Genomic DNA, 16,930 nt, shown 5'->3' with positions numbered 1-16,930 from the left:
TTAACTGAGTTATTTAGGAAGAGCCCACAGCACTTCTGTTCTGATGTGCTTGGTAACTCAAAAAAATTAACTTTTAATCAGGAATTCGTAAGAGGGCATGTGATGCACCATATTAGAGAAACCGGAAACACAATGTCGCGTCACTCGTGTGGTTAAATGACAAACCTGAGTTTGGTTGACGTAAGCGGAAACGATTGCGTTCTCAGGTTATAACTTGCGTCTGATCGATCAAAACTGATAACGTGACGGTACATTCGATTTCTCAATGTATGCGATTTTGCTTACTTTGAACTGTGATTTCTCTGTTGTGAACGCTTTTAAACTTAAGTGAAATATCCTTTTCTTTTAAGGTTCTACTCCATGAATATATGTTTAAATCACACAATGGTCTGATCCTTTCGTTCTTGCTTTTTGTATCATTTGATGCATGGGAGTTTGGTATGGGATATTAATGCAATGTTCAAACCAGGTTACTATACGCCCATTTTCTATTTGGAATCATCTTGTAACAGTGTACATGTGCATTCAATTGAATCATACACATCCGCACATATCAATAAGTATGTTAACTATCTCTTAATCGATCTGTCACGTTAATCTACCCATTCAATAGTGTACAATGTCCCAGAATGCCCGCAAATCGTTTTCCATGAGATAGTGTACGACCATATTGTCATTTCGCCTGTTAACTTTCACGATATTCGCAAATGTCCATGTTGTAAGATAAGTTAGCCAACATTTTAATAGAATTCAAATTCCCGTCCATCACAAGCCTTCATATTTCTACTGAATTAAATGTGTTAGTTAGAAAAGTCTGATTCTTATCCGTGTGGTAAATGAATAACTTTTGCTGTGGGCAATATAGGCAATCATAGGCTAAATTGAATTTTAGAGCATTTTGCCAAAGTGTAAACGTACTGTGGCCAGTATTATATCCTTGCCTCGTATTTGTCAAGTAACTTAAGATTTAAGCCAAACTCAGAACAGGAAAGGACTTAAATTGTGGTTGACACATTGTTCTGTTGTAAAGCATCAAAGTACAAATTTTACACTTACTAGAGCAAAATGCTTTAATTGTAGCTGTGCTTGAATTTCTGACTTAAGTCTTAAGACGTTTGGTAAACATGGGCCCCGGGCTCTGTTATCTGCATTGTCAAGCAATTAGCGACGATTCTATTAATTAGAAGTTTATACTAGTATATATGAACAAAAGACATCTAATGTTTGTGCGGCCGATTGGTTAGTTTACAAGCGCAGCAGAATAGGCTAGCCTCTCACCATTGTGGTCGCAGAGTTCAAGTTCAGCTCATGCTAGCTTCCTATCTTTCAAATGGTTGTAAAACACACAACGAATTCATTAAAAGTGTTCCGGAAAATAAAAAAACACACACAGAAACATTGAATATTCCGAAAGTTAGAATGTCCTGCATTCCAAGTGCTAGCGGGACGACTATTCCAGTTAATTATAGACGACGGTCCATGGGTGGTAAGTTTTCCAGAAGTGTGGGGTGTTCTAAACGCTTGTGAGACCAAAAAAAGTATATAAACAGATATCAACGGAGCCTGTAATAATTAAAATAATTAAAATATGCTAAAAACTGTATTTGCGAACTAAAATGGAACTCGACCCCCTCCATCCCCATCTCAAATGGGCCTGGCATTGAGGATTATTACAAAGGATGATTTATTTGATTGTTGCTTAACGGAATACTTAGGAATAGTTTCCGAAGCTTCTCATTTTTATGAGTAATCGCAGTAAACCAGTGGCCTTCGGCAAGGTACTGATAAACTTTCTCACATGTGACCCAGAGATATACATAACATATTTGTAGAACACAAGTGTGTAGAACACAAATAGCTACATGCGAATCGTTGGCCGCTTCTTGTCAACAAGGTCTCACAAACAGTAAATCTACAAATTCACCGTCCTTGACCTTGTTTGAACCCGCACCTCGTCTGTCAAAGGTAAGGACAATTGTCCTGTAAAACATATAAAAATATAATAATAAAAAAAAAAACGTTGATTTAATGTCCGTATACAGATTAAATGCATACGCACGAACACCTTTCGTCTCTTTGGAAGGTGATGTGCATAAAATACTGCCTGATTGTTGAGCTCGCCATCTTGTGTTAGCAAATGAGATAATGACTAGAATTCGAAATGAACTGATGGTGGGTGTTAGAACATGAACAGTTAAAATAAAACCCTGACTGAGACAAACTGATAAGAAGTCGTATATTCAGAGGTTACGTGTCACCGGAGTATCTAGAGAGTATATGATGAAACTGTATATAGGCCCATGGTGCCAGGAATAAGTCTGCCATATTTAAACACACGAATTATATTATAATCCGACGATACCAATCGGCGCTTGAGTTGCTCTCCGTTTCACATTTGAAAATATGCACAAGCATAACCGTGATCGCCATTTGTAAATCATCGAAACGGACATAACACTTTGAATTAAGGCTGTTTTTAAGTTTGCTTACAATACCGATCTCCTTTTAATAAAGTCAGATTAAAAAGCCTCGATCTTTCCCTAAACCCTACCACAAAATTTCGGTGATTGAAGGAGACTGTTTACGCATAAATTTGTGCATTAAAACGACGATTCCGATTACTGCTCAGGTTTAACCTGACCAACCAATGAGGGGTCAAAGGTCAGACGTAACGTGTTATTTAGACTAAATCAGTATACGATTCGGCCACTACAGGTCTGACTTCAGTGAGTTTGCTTACATTATATTCAGGGTAATATATGTACGTTACAGAGGACATGCTAAGACTTAATGCTTGTACACATGTTCAGCAAACCAAGGTCTTTCCAAGAGACGATAGCTGGCTTGAGAGGTATCCCTCGACACGAAGAGAAATAAGTATGCATGGGAAGACAGACTGATTTTCTTAAACAGCGAAACTAGGACGTTAAGTATGTATTATCAGGTAAGTTCTGCATTTAGCACCATAACATTGACTTATACTTATACTTGTGTACTTATACTTATATTTGGTTACTAATCCTCTGGTCCTCCATATTGCCGATGTCGTCTTATGCCCTATGCATTTATCATACAGTTTGTTACTCAATGTGCATTCATACTTTCTGCTAATTAGTACAATGTGTTAGCCTATTGTGCATTCGTGCACTGTGTTAGCCCATTTTGTGTATTCATGCTCTATGTGACTCCTTTGTGCATTCATACTCTGCCTTACTCCATTGTGCATTCATACTCTGCCTTACTCCTATGTGCATTCATACTCTGCCTTACTCCTATGTGCATTCATACATTGTGTTTATCCTTTGTGCATTCATACACTGTCTCACTCCTTTGTGCTTTCATACACTGTCTCACTCCTTTGTGCTTTCATACACTGTCTTACTCCTTTGTGCATTCATACACTGTCTCACTCCTTTGTGCATTCATACTCTGCCTTACTCCTTTGTGCATTCATACTCTGCCTTACTCCATTGTGCATTTATACCCTGCCTTACTCCTTCGTGAATACATACTCTGCCTTATTCCTTTGTGCATTCATGCACTGTGTTAACCTTCGTGCATTCATACTCTGCCTTACTCCTTTGTGCTTTCATACACTGCCTTATTCCTTTGTGCATTCATACTCTGCCTTACTCCTTTGTGCATTCATACTCTGCCTTACTCTTTTGTGCTTTCATACTCTACCTTACTCCTTTGTGCGTTCATACTCTGCCTTACTCCTTTGTGCTTTCATACACTGTCTTACTCCTTTGTGCATTCATGCACTGTGTTTTTCCTTTGTGCATTCATGCTCTGCCTTACTCCTTTGTGCATTCATACTCTGCCTTACTCTTTTGTGCATTCATACTCTGCCTTACTCATATGTGCATTTATACCCTGCCTTACTCCTTCGTGCATACATACTCTGCCTTATTCCTTTGTGCATTCATGCACTGTGTTTATCCTTCGTGCATTCATACTCTGCCTTACTCCTTCGTGCTTTCATACACTGCCTTACTCTTTTGTGCATTCATACGCTGCCTTACTCCTTTGTGCATTCATACACTGCCTTACTCCTTTGTGCATTCATACTCTGCCTTACTCCTTTGTGCATTCATACTCTGCCTTACTCCTTTGTGCATTAATACTCTGCCTTACTCCTTCGTGCATACATACTCTGCCTTACGCCTTTGTGCATTCATACACTGTCTTACTCCTTTGTGCATTCATACCCTGTGTTACTCCTTTGTGCATTCATCTATTGATTAAGAGCCTTTTCGATCACAGTTGTCGTTAGGCTTGCGAGTTATTTACTTACAAGCATGGAAATTATGAAACAAATCTTAAACGCATAAGGTGAAATCGTAAACTTTCCGTTTCCTTAAAAGAACCAAAGTGTGAATTTTACATTCTAACCAGAGTGATGCGGACAAAATTGGAGAGGGTGTTCTGGGCAGGCTGCCGAAGAATTCGGACGCTGAACAAGGGAATCAACTGGATGATCGAAGGTTGGACAAGAAGACAGTTTCGGATAAGAATAAGGTCAAAGGTGATCTTTATGATCGCTCTGCGCCCACCCGGGCCAAACCCTCGGGCCTCTATTATGACGTGAACGACAACCCACCCATATACCTGGCCACGTTATTCGGTTTTCAGGTACAGTTGCGGATTCTGCAGAAGGTGTTGTTTCCGTATTGTATTTAAAGTGTCTTATGTGCGTGTATCGGTCGATTGGTCAAGATGGTTGTCTTTGAATTGCCAGGACACATGCGGTGTATGTTCGATCCAAGCTTCGGACAGGGAATTCTAGACATCTGTATTCCCTTATCGTCCTCATGGCTTTGGTGGGAATATACGAGGCCGACATCTCTCAAACCGGCTGTGATTTGTGTGATCATACATGAAGATTGTAACTGCCTGCACACGGTCGAATATTTCATAGTCCGTATTTCAGTCGCCCGACTCATAGAATAGACTGAAACGCACGTGTATGGTTCAAGTTTAAATACATTACTTATTTACTCGAACATACGTCCTTTCTCAAAAGTGGAAGTTCTCAGAAAGGAAACTGAAAGCCGTACTGTCTGTCAGATTCCTTTGTATAGCGTGTGCAGAAACGAGTTTGTGAGCTAATAAGGAACCGATGACGTCCAAGTCACCTAATCACCATGCGCACAACGAATGCTCCACCCACACAAACGTTTGCGTGCAAGAATCAACGTCATGAAGTGATGAAGTTCGGTGTTGTATAATTATCACACCGTTATGGCACGATGAGAGAACACATTCCTTATTGTTTAATGTTCTTGGATATGCAAATTAAATGGCTGAAGTTATAAATTTAGATATTAAATATACTCCGCCGACTTTTTTCGTTGGCAGGCTGAAGGTAAGTTATAACGCTATTTAACTAATAAGGTGTTCTGGGCTGTGACAACAAATCCAGATATCAAAATCGTTATATCACAATATCACAGCCAACTTGTAATGACAAATGAGATGTCCATTTGTAGATCTCTAAGGTTCCTGAATCGTCATTTCTCGTTTGTTTACAGATCGCAATGTGTAACATCTTCTCCTGTGTCAACATGGCTGTTGTCATAGCAGAGTTCATATGTTCCGACCAGGAGTTCGCCGCGTCGCTGTACTCTACCACAACTGTCATGTGCGGTGTCTCTACTATACTTCAAACACTACTCGGTTCCAGGTAAATACAGCCCTATGCGCCACTCCCAAAGCCACACGCTCATCCATGCAGAAAACTTTGTAAATTCTGTTCATGTTATATTGCTTACTTTTTATTTGATTATGGGATACACTGTATTATTGAGGTGGGAAGCCGTTGCATTCCTTGACATCTACACAGTGACTGTAATAATGTTCGGTAGCGTATACTGAATATGTGATTTGCTTGTATGGCTGATTGTTGTCTATGACATAGTTGAGGAGATTTTAATGTCTCACCGTTTAGAGAAGATTCTTTTTTGATAACCATGTAAAGTATATATGTACGTACAAGCGACAAGGAAAGAATTTGGTTTGACTTCCTTGACTAATATATATACTGAAGCTATATTCACTGACAGGTAAACAATAAGCTCGTTTATCTCACAAATATATTCTATGAACATTGCTATGCAAAGAATGGGTATCTAGTCCATTAGACCTAAACTGCCTCTGAGACTCAACTAAATTACAGTTTTGTACCCTTTATGCACGACTAGCGTATTCTACTCTCTAACCGGCTGTTGTGTAATTACCAGACTGCCCATATTTCAAGGTCCGTCCATTCTGTCCATACTGATCTTTCTTAACGCGGCTAGCGACCCGGCCTGGGGGTGCCGGACGTCAGAATTCTCAGGTGAGCAAGAGGAGAACACTAGCTATACTGGCCCGCTCATAATTTCAATTGATTTGTCTATTTATTTGATTCCTGTTTCAGCCTGTGTTCAGGGATATTTTACTTACATATAATCAGTCGGTCGGGCAGGTTTATGGGTGGCCGAATCCACAGAGCTGGAGGAAAAACCACGGAATTTCGGCAGATAGCTGGCAAACCTTCTGACTTGAAGCCACAGCCGAGTCAACTCGAGCTCGATTCGAGCACTCGAACTCTTTGGTCAAGGGTAGATTAACTATTGTGGGAGCAATACCTTTTAGGAGGCCTGGTCCTTTTATATTGTTTCAGTGTTAGTGAATGTTAAATGTGATGACAACACTCCATTTTGAGTAATTCTAGACCAGTGAAATTTAATAAATTGCAGTTAACACCACTGCATTTACCCAATTCTACTTAAGCCATGGTGCTAGGGGGCGTGTAATTTGCTTCTATTTATGAATTTACATGAACACTTAGAATGAAACTTTAAATTGACAAGAGGCCGTATTTTACGGGTTACTCGTGACCATTTGCTACCTATCACACTGTCGTTGCTGCTAAGACTCCAGTTTCACAAAGCGGCGTACGACATTTTTTTTATCGTGCATTTGTCATACCATATTTTGTACGTCATTTTTACCGTACCATTGTCCTGTATATGTGATTATCGTGCATGTACAAAATCTTTATGAAACTGAACCCTGTTTTTACTCTGTATGCTGTGGACATCGTAATTATATTACGCGAGTACGCCAACAAGGACCTCACGAGTATACATGGCAAACCGCTGATAAGTCGTGTAGCCTCACAGGATGCCCGGGCAGCTGTTCACTAACAAAACTTTATCAAATGTCCCTTGGCATTTGATACATATAAACCGACCTGAACACACGATGTATCCCTCATCCGCAGGTCTATATACTTTAACTGGTTCTTACCATATAATATCAATTCGATTTCTGCTCACAGAAGCCAACTTTACTCTGTCGGCCAACAACTCAGTGTCGATGTCAGACAAGCCTTGGATGACACAGTGGAGTAAGGTAAGAGCCAACTTATTCAGGAATTCTCTTTCTACAATCTTAGAAGTCTTCTCATTTTTTAGACGAGTTTCATTCCTGACTACAACGTAATACACCAATGATCATTCACCATGTGTAGCTTTGGTATGTGTGACCATTTTCTAAGTATCACACCGGTTTTATTCTTTGGATTTTTGTGTTATAACATTCAAATAATTTGCAATAAGGCATTTCATTTATCCACCTGACTTTGGGTAATTACCGGGGTAGGACCTATATCAATCACGTGACTGAAGACAAAACAAGCTTGACTGACCTACATTGTTATCTATAATAGGATTGAATCCACGAGGATAAATGTACAGAATATTCTGATCAAATGGATTTTGGCTTTTCGTGCTTATTTTTCGTTTGGCATTTCACACAGGTCCATGGCTCTCTCATGGTGGCTTCCGGTGTAGAGATTCTGGTTGGCGCCTTGGGCCTGGGCGGGTTGTTGCTGAGGGTCATGGGACCGATTTCCATCACATGTCTCATTCTGCTCCTTGGAATCTCCGCGCAGGGATTTATATCTACCTTGGCTGAAATCCATTGGGGAGTGTCGTGCATGTAAGATGTTTGTCTTTGACACGATTGATGTTTAATACCATTTTCATACAATTGCCTTTGAATAAACTCGGATTTTATTCCTATCTAAACATGTAGGCCTATAGTTTATCCCTAAAAACAAGCGTTGAGCCGATAGGAAATTTAAATCTCAAAATACAACAACTGACGAATGATATTCATATTTTATGTTCACAATTGTAACTTTCTCATTGACAGGAACATCGTCGTCATCATCATTTTATCTCAGTACGTGAACAGATATAACGTACCATTGCCCACATGGAGCAGGCGAGGTGGATTCAAATTTGTGCCCTTCCCGCTGTTCGAACTCTTCCCAGTAAGTAGATCATTTAAACGTCGCATAGGCATACAGAAGTAAGCATTGTAATTTACTATTTCTTTACTATGGTTGTATATGGGGGCCTCCGTGGCTCAATTGGTTAGCGTGCTAGCGCAGCGTAATGACCAAGGAGTCTATCACCAATGCGGTCGCTGTGTTCAAGTCCAGCTCATGCTGGCTTCCTCTGTGGTCGTACGTGGGAAGGTCTGTCAGCAACCTGCGGATGGTCGTGGGTTTCCCCCGGGCTCTGCCCGGTTTCCACCCACCATAATGCTGGCCGCCGTCGTATAAGTGAAATATTCTTGAGTACGGCGTAAAACACCAATCAAATAAATAAATACTATGGTTGTATCTAGACTGGACAGTGTACCGCCTCACTAAGCTAGTGCTACGATTACGATAAGGCAATGGCTATGGTGGTAAGATTACCATGGATACATCATTTAGTGAATTATTAAACGTTCTAAGCAGAGAAAAGAGTGTGGCGAATAGTATCTGGTTAGATGGAAATCACTGATGATCACTGTGATCACTGATTTCATCTTATCAGCTAAGCAGTGGTGACGAAATTAAATCGAAATTTAGAGAATAAAACCTGCGACTAAAGTTCTTCTCGGTCATAGAGGCTATTGTAAAAGTAAGCTACACTAGTGACATCTAATACATTGTTATTATCGTCACTGCATTTATGTGTAACCTTTATATACTTCAGCCATAATGGTACATGGGGACGTATACGTTGATACTATACGCGCATTTACATAAACAGTTGGAAGAAAACCCTGATGTTAATTGACAAGAGGCTGGATTTCACCGCTTACGTGTGGCCATTTGACATCACACTGTCGCAGCTACTCTGGTTTTACTGCCTGTGCTGACTAAAAATCATACATGCATTTCCATGTATACATATCACATCATGTATACTTCTTTTTTCAGGTATTGTTGTCTGTGCTAATTGGCTGGATCATATCCTACATTTTCACCGTGTGTGGAGTGTTTCCAGAAGACAGAAGTGTGTTACAATACCAGGCCAGAACAGACTTCGCTGCGGAGTCAATAAGACAAGCTCTAATAATAATTAATTGTCTTATAAGACAAGCGACCATTTTCAGGTTACCTAACCCAGGTAGGTGAAAAATCAGTCGAAACATAATGAGCACAACAAACAGTATTAAAGTGCCACTCTGATCAGAATGCAAATTGGGTAGAAATATTACAATGATATGAAAGAAATCCAACGGAGTAGGCCTCACACTATGTTTCAATAGGATTTTGATGAAAAACACTATTTAACCCATATAACTGAAGATTCCCTGAAAAACAAAATCTTTAGCTATGTCCGTAAAATTTTCCTGGTATGAGTTGATAATATTCCCTGTATGACATCGAATCAGGCAGATATGACGTTGAGTAAGGCATTTATGCTGGGATGACGTCAAGAGCGTTTGAAAGGGCTGCGTCATTTGTGGATATACGTCAGCGATTCATGATGCCATGTGTTCGTGGGTAACGTCACACCAGGCAAAGTGGAAGGGACAGAAATATTTTGTTTCCGAATACGCTAACGAAACTATCGGTTTAAATTCACTGCAATATTTTCATAATTTAGTAAAGCAATTCAGACTATCCCAGTCTTTATCAATTCACCTTGCTTTTTTTTTTAGTGCTGCCTCAATGAAGCAGAAATAACACTCCTTTAATCACAGTAATCCGCCATCGAATCGACCAATCTCTGCTTTTTGCCCGACTTGTTGAGCTGGTTGGATATATATATGAGAGTGAAGCTTAACATGCCCACTATTACTACGTAGACAGTTGTACAATGCTGCTATGGCACTTCTAAACCAGCATACCAATGAATGAATGATTAAGGTATAACGTCACAGTGCAACGATAAGACGTATTACGGTGACAAGATCATATGTATGTAACATAGACGATATTAATATGGTCATGTCATTTCATTATCCTTCCAAAACAAATCCTTGACCCCAAGGTACTAAGTCGTTTTCATCCAAGCGGAGTAGTTCATTAATATCAAAAACAAATCCGGCACTGTGTTCTTTTTGACCAAACAAAACTGTGGGGCAAGATACAACGCCAGCGCCGCACTGTGTGTTTTCAAACCCGTGAAAACTGTTAAAAAAGTTCTAAGCCAGAGTGGAACTATGTGCTTCTTAACTACTGCGATACATTCCAGGAAAATCCCAAACCAGGGCGGCCTTGTGTCATTCCATACCACATTGTTGGCTGATGTGCTGTATTCCACGATATGTCTGAATCGCGTGGTATTGTAAGGGCAACTCCTACTCTTGTTACTCTCAATAGCCAGTAACGTTTTCAATGTTTTACTTTTTGCCCCTGCACTGGCTATATATGTCGATACTAGGTTTCCTCGTGTGCAGTTTACCTCATAACTAGGTACTAGGTTTCCTCATGTGCAGTTTACACTTTGATAAGACAGTAAGAATTACTCTGAATGTCGAGTGAAACATATACATATATGTTTCAACTGCCATAATCGCGTTATTCATTGTTTTAATGTGTTTGTACATTAAATCTGATGACAAGACAGCATTTTTGAATAATTGTAGACCAGTGACGTGTAATAAACTGCAATTAACATCACTGCCCAATTCTTTACCTAATTCGGCTTAAGCCATGGTGCTAGAGGACGTGTAATTTACTACTATTTAAACATTTACATAAACTGCTCACGGCTCTCGGTTTGCTCTCTGTGCTGTAAGTATTCTATACTGGGGAGTTAGCGTGTACAGAACTTCACATCTGATGATAGGCTAAAATGTTCCCTATCGTTACATGGTGTTCTGGTCTCCCCTCTCCCAAATTAAACAGACTATCATATCTGGACAGAAAGATCTAGCAGCGACTTGCTGATGGTCGTGGGTTTCCCCCGGGCTCTGCCCGGTTTTCTCCGACTATATCGAAAATATTCTTGAGTACGGCGTACAAACAACAATTCAAATCAAATAAATAAATAAACCTGGACAAGACCTTATTTATTGTCTTGCGTCCACAGGTCAGTACAGGGATCCGTCTTTAAAGATCTCCTTTGTTGTTACACTGACCGTGGCGATTTTCGGCAGCATGCTGGAATCTATTGGCGACTACGTACAGACGACGGTACAGAGCCGAGTGCCTGTCCCTCCCCCACACGCTATTAATCGCGGCCTCATGGTGGAGGGGCTGGGGAGTCTTCTGGCTGGGGTCATGGGAGCGGGCTACGTCACTACCTCCTTCAGCAACATGATAGGCATCATTGGAATAACCAAGGTATATACATCAGTCCATCCTCATCGGCGATTGGTAAGATTGAGAGCCAGGAAAAAAACCCACACGGTTTCTATACGCGTCTTTGTGCGGACGGGCAGACACAAAGGCCTTGTGAAAGATGCATTCTAGATAGGCCCACATGGTATTATTTTGCTAGCTACAATTAAGAATGCAGCAAGCTCAAACGCGGTCTACGTAGTAGAGTGGTTAGCGTGGTAGCGCAGCACATTGGCTCACAAGCCTCTCATCAATGCAGTCATTAAACTCAAGTCCATCTTCCTATTGGTCGTAGGTTTCTCCTGGTTTCTTCCCACTACAACGCTCGCTCTATTCGTATAAGTGTAGTAAATAAACAATGAAGTCCTAACCAAAGATCCCATGTTTAATTTTAGCGAAAGGTACAATTAGGTATAAAATTACCTGTAAGTAAAAAAATCGTAAAAAGCTGATCTTGCTAAACAATACCCTATTTTTGTTTATTTCGGTAGCCTCCTACATCCACCCTAGTCTTTCATTCCAGATTAATCTCGGTCTAACGACGTACCTTTTGTAGTGTGTCGTTTCTACATCCATTTATGGACGGTTTCGCGATCAAGGGAGATCACTCTCACTAAAAAATCTGTAATTTCTCCTCCAGGTTCCCAGCAGACGGGCGTTCATCATATCCGGTATCTTCCTGATCCTAATGGGCATCTGTGGGAAATTAGGTGCTGTCTTCGTCGCCATTCCCAAACCAGTTCTCGCAGGCCCAGTGTTCATATCCCTCGCTCTACTCGTCGGCGCAGCGTTATCAAATCTAAAGCAGATTGACCTATGGTCAACTCGCAGTCAAGGCGTTCTAGGCATCGCCATCATGGCCGGAACTGTGATTCCTACGTGGTTAAAAGAACATCCGGGTACTTTTAATACAGGTATGTGGTTGGTCTACATCAACATCCCTAAACCACGCTTAAAATTAGATAACGATTCTCACCAAGATGCGTTAATGAACAAACTTAAAGTTAACCACAGACCTTAACTTAAAACAAATTGGTATATCGGCTTTTCGATGCTAGGATGGAGTTCGAGACACTCTTCCTTTGTAAGGTTAGTTGATTATAACCATGGCAACAGATAACATATGTCACATGGCAGTTAAAGCAATAGTCAAAGATTGCAGACTTTTTGGACGACATTGAACAAGCTGAAGCACAGTAACGTCACGGATTTGTTTCAGCTGATGTCAGCTGACACAAAGTCCACAGTACAACATACTGATTTTTGCATTTTATTCGCTGTAAATAGAATCCTGAAAGCCATATTTGGAATCTGCATGAAAATGACCGTTGTGATGGTGAATACTTTATTCAAAGAGAGTCTTCTCCTTTAAGCAAATGCTTATGTCCACCTGTCAAATTTTGCAGCATATCCGTGACAGGAAATGACGTATTTATTCACTTTTCAGATGTCCTATAGGGTAGTTTGGGTAATAAAGTTTTCAGACCGCATTTGTGTAACTTAGACCAAGTTAATATACTTTACAGGCTCCCGTGAAGCCGATAGCACGCTGATGGCGTTCTTGGGGACACCTCTGGTGGTGGGCGTACTTGTGGCTATTTTCCTGGACACAACTGTACCAGGTTTGTGCTACAATATCCCAGTCCCCGTTGTTTACCTACTTTGCACTCTGTATTTAGAATACAAGGAAGGGAGCAAAATTGTATGTATTTGTTCAGAGTAGATAAGTCCTGGTGTACACAATTGTACCAGGTGTGTATTGCAATGTCCTAGTCTCAGATATTTACCTACTTGTACTCTATTTAATGTACAAAGCAGGGGGCAGAATTAAGTGTATAGGTGCAGAAAACGTAGTACCCGGTACCTCACCAGGTCTGTGCCGCTAAGTCTTAATCTCAGTCAACACCGGCTTTGTTGAATCGGCGCCCCAGAGAACAGCAAATGTGTTCTTCTAGGAAAAGTCGGCTGATCAATTGACCTGCACCGTCCATATATACGACCAACGATTTAATAGCATATACGATTGCCTGTAATGCGACATGTCTGGATTAAGGACGAAGGATGAGTGAGTGAACAAATACTTTGGGTTTAACGTCATAAAGACCAAAGACAACAGCGGTCCAGACCTATAGAGGCCTATGCATCGATAATGTATCCCACACGACGCTTATAAAGCACGTATTCAAGAAGTTAAACTGACTGTCGTTTGGTGTGAACTTTCAGGAACTAGTCGGGAAAAGCGATCTGCAACACTGACAATAGACTTGGAAGAAGATTCAGTTCCAAGGGAGACAACTTTAGGGCAAGCCGTGTCTCGTGACCTGTCTATCTATGAGCTACCTTTGGTGGGCCGATGGCTGTCGGCCTGTCCAATGTCCAGATACATACCATTCCTGCCCAATCCATCCGGATCTCCGGATAGACAAAAGCCCATCCATTCTGTATATTTAGCCTAAAGTACTGAAATAAAGCTCTAGAAAGCATAGTCTATAACCCCGCTAACTCCACTGATACTATATGTAGAACAGGTTTTATTACGACCGAGCATTCAATGTAAATGGAATGAGTGAATAGTAGAATTGTACTAAAATTGATACACAACTCAGTGTATGCTTTAAAAACACGGCCCCACACCAGTAGCATGCAACAGCCCAATGGTGGAAAATAGCACGTGTCTTTACACAGCTTGGAACCGAATTACTTTGGTACGAGGTATTCCCAGTAAGAATAAAATAAGAAAATATTTGGGATTTATAAGGATCATGTGCTTCATTTTTGAAAGTTAATTTATGAATTGGAGAAAAATACGTACACATCAGCTTTTTCAGAACAGTAAAGACCTTTAAAAGCTCACAAACCACCAAAACACATACGTTGCTGCTGTTTCGCCTGGACTCTGCTGAGAGAGTTATTACCCTTTGTTTACAAACTGTGTCAAAAATGAAAATGAAAGAAATTACCTTCGTTTTCTTGTATTTACACATGTGAATATAACTCGTTTATGTTTTAAGTAAATTTAACAGTTATCATTATTGACAGAATCAAATTGCTGCAGAGTGACCACATAGCCGTTCATGCTGAACCGGCCTAGTATTAGGCAGTTTTACCTTTGCCAGATGGCACAGTCAATTTTTTGGGCACGCAGCCTGCCTACGATAGTCGGCTAAATGACGCTTAACCGCCTAACACACCTTAGACGACCGTTAGTAGCTAGAAGCCTATTCTGTTCCTACGAAACAAAACAAAACACTGCTAGCTTTAACTATCATAACGCAATTTTATTTCTATAACTTTTAAATGTCAACAGATGAATGTGAAACCGCTTTTATTCGTTACAGTAGTGGTTTCACGTACAATCTGCTGTATACGTAAATATATTTAGGCATTTGTCATTAAATAGGCAACCAGTTCAAAGTCTCGGATTATGAGCAGTCACAGACAAGAGCAGCACAAAGAAGTAAACATACATCTTTTTACGATTACTAATGAAAATGGCTAATAATGTTCTAGTCAAATATTCAGGACTTTTCACACAGACTGTATACAGTCCACAAATCCAAGTGTAATCCTATAGGACGCAAGATAGCTGAGATAGGCCTATTGCTACCACACGTTCAGGACAAGTTAACCGCATGATATATCGCCTATGTAACACACCTCACCGGTTCATGCAGGATGACCAAAGAATGCTTCTGTGCCATAGAGCAACAATAATGCTTTTGTACTACACCGTATCGTCTCATTCCTGTATAACATGTTATAACAATGTTTTTGTATCAGACACCGATTCAGAATGATATAACAACATGCCATAATAATGCCTCTCTATTGCACCCCATCGGTTCAGAACATCATAATATAACACCGCTTTTGCAACGTACCACATCCCTCTCGACGATATAGCAATACTTTTGTACCACATCTCATCGGAACGAGAAATCATCACGACTCCCAAGAGAACACATATAATAAATACAACTACATAACAAGCATGAAACTAACTGTCAAGAAAATGCTTCAATGAGCGTCCCATAATATAAACTTTATAAATGTTAAGACACTGTAAGATGTTCCATCATGCAGTCAAACACACACACACACACACACACACACACAATATTTAATGACCTGAACTAATACTTTAAACATGTAAAAGGTTAATATTGCAGCTGGATAAATATTTGATAAATAACAATATTTGAATAGCGTCTTCAGGGAGTCTCAAACCATCGAACAAAACTAAAACTGAATACACGAAAATTTGTCAGAAGTATCACACCTCATTATTTTGCAGGTACGTGTATTACATACTACGGTTTAAAATCCAGTAACGCAGTACTACTGCCTGTACACGAAAGGCCAGTCAACACTTTTGTTCAGCTTGAACGAAAGCAACTTACGATAATCAACTGAATACATATGGTGTCCATTGACACCAGTGAGAGAGGTGTGTTAACAAATTAGATATCGGGCACTATCATGCAGTTTCAAGTGAATGCTATACAACTGTTCAGGCTTGAGTTGAGCAAACATACAGACTTCATCCTGTCTTTAACGGAAACGACAGCTTTAGGAGACCGTGCTACTTCAAAACATAAACTGCACAAACATCGTTAAATACTATGAGTATATGGTACCTTGGGAGATTTCAGCAGTGAAAGCCCTAGAGTTGGGGACCGCCACCGATTGAGAATTTCGAGGAAGTAATATTACAGCCACTTAACAGTTAGCCAATCAGCCTTCACATCGCAAAGCAAATTTTACATACACTTCGTCATCACCATTGCGATTTTTTTTTCTCTAGAAGCGCCACTTATTTCCTGGAAGACGCCAGAAGTTTCTGAATATGTAACCTACCTACTCAGTCGTGATAACGAAGTACCACAAACGCGACAAAATGGCAGGGGTGGACTGGGAGCTGTTGTGTTCTAATGAGCGAAATGTCCATTTGAAGAAAAACAGACTGCCTTTCACCACATTAGCATCCCGTGATTTGATTTAGGCTCGCCAGCTTGGCTGGCCCATGGAATTAAAGGCTGTATTCATACCACTTGGCTCTGCAGACTTCTTGGGTGGCGGTGAGAACTTGTAGGCATATTAACACACGCGTCACAGAAAGCTGCATACGAGTCGGTAACTCTGAAACGAACACCAACATGCTGAGACGATAGTATTTCAGAACTCTTCTTTACACCAGGCGATGCATGTTTCATTTTCCATGAAAAAGTGATTTTAAAAATTCTTGGTTCCGAAACGCTTTTTGAAGTTAAACAAAAAACCACTGAGTGAAATTTCTTTACAGAGCTT

At 40.3% G+C, this 16,930-nt stretch overlaps 1 protein-coding gene across 1 annotated transcript; it reads left to right on the top strand.

Moving 5' to 3' along the window:
• The first annotated feature begins 7,822 nt into the window (after positions 1-7,822).
• On the top strand, positions 7,823-14,079 carry LOC135473635 (solute carrier family 23 member 2-like). Its single transcript, XM_064753496.1, has 7 exons — positions 7,823-7,989; positions 8,206-8,326; positions 9,269-9,344; positions 11,373-11,626; positions 12,264-12,537; positions 13,150-13,245; positions 13,847-14,079. The coding sequence occupies exons 1-7, from the start codon at positions 7,823-7,825 to the stop codon at positions 14,077-14,079; spliced, it is 1,221 nt and encodes a 406-aa protein (XP_064609566.1).
• Positions 14,080-16,930: the final 2,851 nt, after the last annotated feature.

The sequence above is a fragment of the Liolophura sinensis genome, chromosome 8, assembly GCF_032854445.1.
Source record: "Liolophura sinensis isolate JHLJ2023 chromosome 8, CUHK_Ljap_v2, whole genome shotgun sequence".
In the NCBI taxonomy this organism is placed as follows: Eukaryota; Metazoa; Mollusca; class Polyplacophora; order Chitonida; family Chitonidae; genus Liolophura; species Liolophura sinensis.
Note: the sequence above shows the minus strand (reverse complement) of the source record. Positions and strands in the feature narration are given on the sequence as shown.

Bases quoted from the DNA above. Each gene is read 5' to 3' on its own strand.
- LOC135473635 (XM_064753496.1), top strand. From the start codon at position 7,823: ATGGTGGCTTCCGGTGTAGAGATTCTGGTTGGCGCCTTGGGCCTGGGC. The intron at 8,327-9,268 runs GTAAGTAGATCA...TTCTTTTTTCAG, and splicing joins CGCTGTTCGAACTCTTCCCA to GTATTGTTGTCTGTGCTAAT. The intron at 13,246-13,846 runs GTTTGTGCTACA...GTGAACTTTCAG, and splicing joins CCTGGACACAACTGTACCAG to GAACTAGTCGGGAAAAGCGA.